We start from the raw sequence: 7835 nt of genomic DNA, 5'->3' as shown, positions 1-7835 counted from the left end.
GAAAAAAAAGGTGAAGTACTGAACAAAAATAGCGCAGGGTTACGCTTTTTCCGGAATTCAGGGTGTCACTTGAAGATGCTTACGTACGAACAGAGATCTGTTGTCAAGTATGGGCCTATTGCCTGGGAACTTTTAATTGTTAAGCTACCATGCCATGACGTCACTGCATTCCTACACATTTCCGGAAGTAATGTCACTCCCCAGTGCTCCTGCGAATGGCAGCTGACGTCGTAAGCGCAAAACAGCACTGCGCATGTACGCGCGCCGTCATCAATATGCACGAGGCACGCACCGCGACTCTGATTGGCCGCGCGTGGCAAACATGAATACCATCGGCGCGCGACAGCGCGGAACCCAATCGGTTTATAAGCGAGCCAGCGGTGCTTCTGGGAGGAGAAGTTGAGAGATCAACATTGGAAATCGGGCGGGGACAATTTTTTTTGTAAGCTGCTGAGATAAATCTCGACCGTGGATTACTGAGTGCGGGGAGCTGAACGGACCCGACACACCTACCGTAGATAGCGAGACGAGGCAGCGGGACTGAAGGAGACACCAAACCGTCAACATGAGGCTTAGTGTGTGGTCTCTGATCGTGGTTCTTGCGGTGGTTGGCCTGAACGCCGTACTACCTATCAGTGCGGAAGCTGAGGTAAGACCGTTTTTACTGTTTGTCTTCACAAAATGCTTCCATGACTATTTCTTTTCTTCCACAATTTGTCCTAAAATAAAAACTTCCATTCCATGTTTAAAAAATACATAAGATGAATGGAAGTCTCATGGCAGCAGTTGCACAAACAGCTCCAAATCTTCTGAAATATACATTTTTTTTTTACTTGGACTAAGAAATTGACTGGAGCGGGGTTTGAACAGGCGATCGCCGGATTGCCGTTCCGGCGCTCTACCAACTGAGCTATCCAGCCCTACGTTGGTGGTTCCCCATTTTGTCAATATTATTCTGTTCAAGGGGCGCTAGTCGGAAGCCACAAACCCGTAAATATAAATGTTACATTTTCCAATACGTTTGACATTTCTTGTCTGACATTTCGTGCTCATATTTCTTCGCGATCGCGAAGTGAATTTCATGACGTCGACAATCGTTTCACTGTGACGTTGGTCGTTACCCTAAAGGCCAACGAAGCGAATTCGCCTCCCACTAAAAATATGAATCCGTCTGAAAATTCCTCAGCACAATTCGATAATAACACGGGAAATCCATTCAAGCACTTCGTGTATTATAGAGAGGGAAAAGGCTGAAATCTAATTGAAGTGAAATGAAGTGGAGAGAAGATGTGAGCGCGCGGAATGCCAAGTGAGTGAACAATGGTTGGCATTACCAGGCCGTAGTAAATTATTCAGATAAGTCAAAGGTAAAAGATACCATTCATCCCTGACTAACGGTACGATCCATTGTCCTTGGAAGCTGTCTTGGTTAGAGATAATTGCAGCTACTATCGTTAAAAAAAATCAGTATTGATGCAATGATTGTTGCGTTGATTGTGGATACTCGCTTACTTCAGGCCAGCCTGGATATGCTTTTGCATTTTAAGCATAGAGACAAAAATATTCATAAGATGGAATTTGCGTCAGGCTGATTTATCATTATTAGGTTTTGCCCTTCACTAACGTATTTAAACACTGATCAGTTCAGTTCAGTTCAGTTCATTTCGACAGTATCAAAAAAATATCAATGATAATGACAATGAGAATCTAATAGAGAATAGCAGAAAAACATTGTGAATAAAGTCGAAGATAAGCAAACAATAAGTATGAAACAATAAGTATGAAAGATACTGTGGAGGGACCCATAAAGAAGCAAAGCTTGTAAGAAATGGGCACCTGAGCATGCATGTGCATTGAGCCGAATAATGAGATTTTGTTTTGTTAATTTGTTGTTTTGTTTAGTTTTGGAAGAAAATAATTGTACAAGAAAAGTAGAAAACAAGTGTGCGAGTAAACGAGTGCAAGAAATTGAGTACTCGTAATCGGACCCGTACACCGGAATATGAATGACCAGGCTCAATGCACAAGCACCATGAAAATTAAACACAAAATACTCTTAATTAAACTTACAACGGATGGGAATAAACAAATATGACTGATACAACTACGACAACGACAGGTCAGCAATTTACAGGTATACATAAACAAATTGAAACATTTAGCAGTAGGATTTCAAGAAAGTGAACTTAAATATACGTTTTAATACAGACAGATTTTTTAGAAGTTTGGAGTTGATTTTTTGCGAATTCCAAAGCTAAATGCTAAAAGTGTATACTCAGTGTATTACCTCCTGAGTGAAAGTTAGAAAAAAATCACTGGGGTGGGACTCGAACACACGACCTCCTGCTTTCTAGTGCAGACGTCTTACCACTAGACCACCGAGCTTGCGGGATCGGTTGGCTGGTTCAAATCTGATGTAGCAGCGGGTACTGCAGTGAAACTATGGAATTCGCGTCGGGGTGATGTAAAGCAACATTAGATTTTACCCAAATTGTAGAGACAAAACATGTTACGGTTATTTTATCGATGATTCCATTTACGGCTTCAAAATCCTCGACTAGATATTTCATGTAGTTTTGAACGCCAGAACACTGTGAGACATTTCTTCAACATGCCAGCTGTGAGGAAAATACCACGCTGACTAGAAATTCTAACTAAAGTGTTTACGTCTGATTTTTGCGATACATGTAATATGATTGTGCTGCCTGTTTCTAATTCGCTTTGTTGCATGCATTAGTGCGCTACCATGGGAAATTTCCGCTAATGAAACGAGACGCAGGGCTCTATTGGCATTGGTATGGGGCGGCCTAATGCTTGCAGCGGTAACGCCGCAAAAGCTCGGTGAAAAAAAAATCTCTCAAAAGCCTTCTCTGAGTTTTGGAAATTTGCTGCCGTCTGTGACTGTTTTTCAGTGTGGATTTCGATTTTGTCGATAACTGCTCAAGACTTTTAGATCGTTGTAATGTAATAAAGAAATTCACTCCCCACAACAACAACAACAATTGTGTGCATTATTGTCAATATTTACTGGCTTGATAAAAAAAGGGTGAGTTTTGCGACATCCGCTTCAATGCAATCGAACACTGAAAGTGAAACGAAGGGACCTTCTGGATAAGTTTTTTTCATTAAAAAAAGTCCTGATTAAAACAACAGAGCAGTTGCATCGGATTTGATGCATAAATAATAGGCCTTTTTTATTGGGTGACATTTTTAACAGTGACCATATAGGTTCCGTAAAGAATATCGTGATTACCAACAGATTTTGCCAACAACGGCATCATTAACCTTTGGTGTTACCACATAGTTAGAAGGCTGTTGTAGGTTTTGGTATAGTTGGTTGTTGTTTAAGTGTAGGTTTTGGTATAGTTGGTTGTCGTTTGAGTGTAGGTTTGCTATAGTAGGTTGTCGATTCAGTGCAGGTTTTGGTGTAGTTGGTTATCGATTGAGTGCAGGTTTTGGTATAGTTGGTTGTCGATTGAGTGTAGGTTTGCTATAGTAGGTTGTCGATTCAGTGCAGGTTTTGGTGTAGTTGGTTATCGATTGAGTGCAGGTTTTGGTATAGTTGGTTGTCGATTGAGTGTAGGTTTGCTATAGTAGGTTGTCGATTCAGTGCAGGTTTTGGTGTAGTTGGTTATCGATTGAGTGCAGGTTTTGGTATAGTTGGTTGTCGATTGAGTGCAGGTTTAGGTAGAAGGTTGTCGATTGAGTGCTGGTTTTGATATAGTCGGTTGTCGACTGAGAATAGCGGTAGTAGGCTTCTGATTGAGTGTAGATTGTCGAGTAGTAGGTTGTCGATTGAGTGTAGGTTTTGGTAGTTGGCTGTCGATTCTCACTCAAGTTGAATGGCATTTTATAAAAACTGTACATACAACCTTTTTGTAATTACGGCAGGGATTAGTCTGACAAGATAGTGGTTGGCAAAAACTGTAAAGTCTTTCTAGGTACGATTCTTATCCTATTTCCAAGTAGTGCACATTCACTCTATTCGAGTGAGCATTCGTTCTATCCGACTGAAACTAGGACAAGACGATTTTTCACTCGAGTTTCTACTGAAGTGATTCATTTTCAGAGTAGCTCAATCTCTATAAAATAAGATTAATCACCAATCTAGATCTTCTTGTCCTTGCACATAGAGTACAAATGATTCTGACATAAATTTAACCTTTAAGGGCATGGCTATACAGCTATACATATCGCAAAGGTCCCTACACGAATCAGTGCGTGTGTTTGTGTTACGTCCAACCAAATTACGTTTATTAAAAAAAAACGATATCGCTGTACGGATCGTTCCCTAACTCTGCTCCCGAATGTGTGCTTCCTCTAATTGAGAATGACATGCGCCACCGGCTATGCAAATATTGGCGAAGGCTTGGCATTGGAGCGTAATGTACTCTTGATAATCAGTTGTCATGTCTGGTTTGGCTATTGCTGATCAGCACTCATTAATGTGAGAGAGTACACATTGCTTGGGTACTGGTCCTACTCATATTAACATTGCGGAGAAAACACAAGAACATTATTATCTGGTAAAACTCAGCCCTACCGGGTTTATCTGCTAATGCACATTCGGAACAAAAACCTCGATAAGAATAATGGGATCGTTTCTCAAATAAATGACACATGAAAACATTCAAAGCAAACAATGAGTGTTCTCCAACTTGTACATCAATTAGCTTCTCAATAATTATGTCATCCCGTTAGGCCGACCGACGCCTGGCACCGACCTTAACATTTCAAAGCTGGAGAACACTAAACAATATAATTAATTGATGAGTCGAGGGCGTGAGTTGAATACGTTACGATGTTGAAAGTACCGGCAGCAGCGTAATAAGAGGAATCTGAGGTTCGATAATCCACCTAAAAAAGTTTCTCTTGCGTCACCACATTCTAAAGTCTGCGTCCCAATACCGCAGTTAACACTTGGAGTGGAGGGTTTTCAGGCACATCTTAAAAAGTTTCAATTGCCTGGAGAACTGGTTTCAACTGTTCACATCGAAAGTTGCACTTACCAAAATCCTTAGCTTGTTACCTCGTTTCCGTCCACGTTACCCCAGGTTTTCTGTTAAATGGAAAAATAAATACAGACCTGTTGGCGAAATCAGAAAATCCACTGAGCAACTAACAGGTTCCAACCAGAAAAAAAAAAGCTTGGCAAGTCACTGACACGAAACAAAGCTGTATGTCACACCCGTTTGATGGAGTGGAAAGCACTCTAAATGAGACCTGCGCAAAATTGGTGCCCCACCGTCCTTCGGATGATGGCTGAAAAATTAAAGACGTCTTGACAGGTCCAGGGAAAGTTAACAACAGGGAAAGACCGGAGGTGTTATCAATACGAAGGTATGACAATAAGCTTAGGGATAAAATGCTATTAAAAAGAGAGTATCCAGGAGAATTATGACGTGCGGTATTAATGTTTTAAGATGATTGAGACACCGAGTGATTGACCGTGCGCTCCCTGGGGGACTCGAACGCCGAACACGGTTCATGTCGGCCGCTTTTAACTATCCTTCCGATAAACGCACGCAACATGAACTGACATTTACAGACAGCGGCGTGTGTGGCTACAGGGGACTGTCACATTTTCATTATCGCAATAATTTGGTTACCGTGCGCTGAACCAACCTCCAAGATTGTCCAATTCGTGGCGCTGGTATGTTTACAAATCCACGGTGTTTAAATTGCTAGTTGATCAAGCAAATTGAGTAAAGTAATTTTTCATTTTCATTTTTTTCCATTTCATTTCACATTTTCATTTTCGTGATAATTTGGTTACCGTGCGCTGAACCAACCTCCAAGAGTGTCCAATTCGTGGCGTTGGTATGTCCACACATCCACGATGTTTAAATTGCTAGTTGGTCAAGCAAATTGAGTAAAGTAATTTTTGGGGCTATACGTCAGAGATGGGGATGTAAACATGGGGTATATCCACTCATTAAACCACTTGGGTTTTTTCACAGGGATAAGAAAATTGGTCAGATTAAGAACGGTTGTTTTTTTCACAGGGATAAGAATTGGTCAGATTAAGAACGGAAATACAGTCAAATTTGGAAGGATATGTCAGGTAATGTTACAATATTTGGTTCAAAACCTGTAGGCATTTTTTACGGTTGAAATCCATCGTATTTCCTGCTTTGCAACACACGGACGGAAAGGTGTGATGCACATACAGGTGGTGAAAAAAACTGCCAAGCCCATCAAAATTGGAAATCGATATCAGTCAACACAGAAAATATATGTGTGGGACAGTTACATGATTTATGCAGACATGAATACGCTAACTATAGACCACGTGACATTTGTTGATGTTGTGGTCACGTGATGCCAATTTTCAGCAAAGGGTTCTCTTCTGCACTGTATGCATATCTCTTGAAAGATGAATGGTTTAAAAGTGTTGACACATACTGATGATCTGATACACCGTGCCCTCTGCAGACGTGCACACAATAGGGAACAAAAGATTGTACGTCTCGACAGGGCAATTTTTATAGATGAATACGTCTCCACAAGGTTTTCACAAAATAGATATATGGATTTTACTCAAAAACTAGAAATTTCCAAGGTGGGTTGATTTGTCTCAAGTGGAAGAGTTTCAGAAAAGAGATATTAAGTCCGAATTTCAGCCAAGGAAATTAATTCTGGTTAAAATAAGAGCATTTTGAAACTTCACTTTCAAACTCGAAAACTTTACTACACGAGAACAAAGAAAAGTCTCCACAAGATACAATTTCAGTATGTATGCTTAAATGTGTGGGCGGCATACTTCCACTACCTTGAGACTCAAACCACCTGTACAAATGGATGGAGAATCTTTTTTTAGAAGAAATACGATACCAAGATTTCCCGATTCAGTTCTGTAGTTTTTGCTGCAGAGCCTATTTTGTGAAGCACAAATCTTTCATGTGGGTATTATTACATAAACAATTTAATCCCTCTATCCAATTAAGTCAGCTTCGTGGGCGCGGTTTAGTAGTTCATTGGGACAAAATGACTCCCAACTTTGTTTCACAAAATAGGCTCTAGAACAAACAACTATTGGATCGGATCGGGCGATCTTGGTGTCATTTTTCTTTGAACAGAATTCCCCCATGTATTGGTATAAGTTGTTTGAGTCTCAGGGTAGTGGAAGTACGTCGTTCCGTTATTTATGGGCCACCCTGTATAGGAGCGATAAGGCAACCAAATATCATTTTAATAAATAACATTTGACAATATACCGGTAACAAATAAAAGAAACCCGAACCTCTAAAAGTTTCTACTTTTAAGCCAAGAAAAAACATTATAGGCCCTACAGCAATAATACAGGTCTGGATTTGTTTGAAAACATTTCTAGACGCAGCGTGATCCGGATTTCAAGCGTTTTCCTCAGAGAGACTTTTTCAAGCACTCGGTCGATTTCCTGCAAATAAATTCCTGCAATCATCCGTGCCCCCGATGTATTCTAAATCAACCCACGCGATTAAAACCCATCGCCAAAAAAAATCCACCTAAAATATAAGAAAACAGAATCCAATTTAGGAAAAAAGAAATGACTTGTCGCCTGCAGCAAAAATAATACCTTTTGGCACCGCCTACGAAAATAAACAGTGTCGAGGTTTACCCATAATGCTCTGTGGTAAGACTGGATATGCGCTTTCAACGACAGTATTTCAGGTTTTTTTTTTATTAAATTGAGATTCATTAAACACAAAAACGAGGCAGAAGTAGTTCACGCCAGATATTAAAGCATTGGATGAAAGATATTCTTGACAAACATAGCAGCTATACATCTTGACAGTTGAAAAAAAATGAGGACAGTCTAATAATTTGAAAGAAACAGGTGGCAGAATGGAGAC

General features: G+C 40.3%; 1 protein-coding gene across 1 annotated transcript in view; it reads left to right on the top strand.

Annotated features, from left to right (window-relative positions):
* The first annotated feature begins 380 nt into the window (after window positions 1-380).
* LOC119732283 (suprabasin-like) overlaps window positions 381-7835 on the top strand; it is a 34537-nt gene continuing 27082 nt past the window's right edge. Inside the window, exon 1 of the mRNA XM_038205741.1 lies at window positions 381-649. Coding sequence (XP_038061669.1) covers window positions 566-649 — 84 coding nt within the window. The 5' untranslated portion in view covers window positions 381-565. The remainder of the gene's footprint in view (window positions 650-7835) is intronic.

Source organism: Patiria miniata, unplaced genomic scaffold (assembly GCF_015706575.1).
Source record: "Patiria miniata isolate m_02_andy unplaced genomic scaffold, ASM1570657v1 HiC_scaffold_24, whole genome shotgun sequence".
In the NCBI taxonomy this organism is placed as follows: Eukaryota; Metazoa; Echinodermata; class Asteroidea; order Valvatida; family Asterinidae; genus Patiria; species Patiria miniata.
Note: the sequence above shows the minus strand (reverse complement) of the source record. Positions and strands in the feature narration are given on the sequence as shown.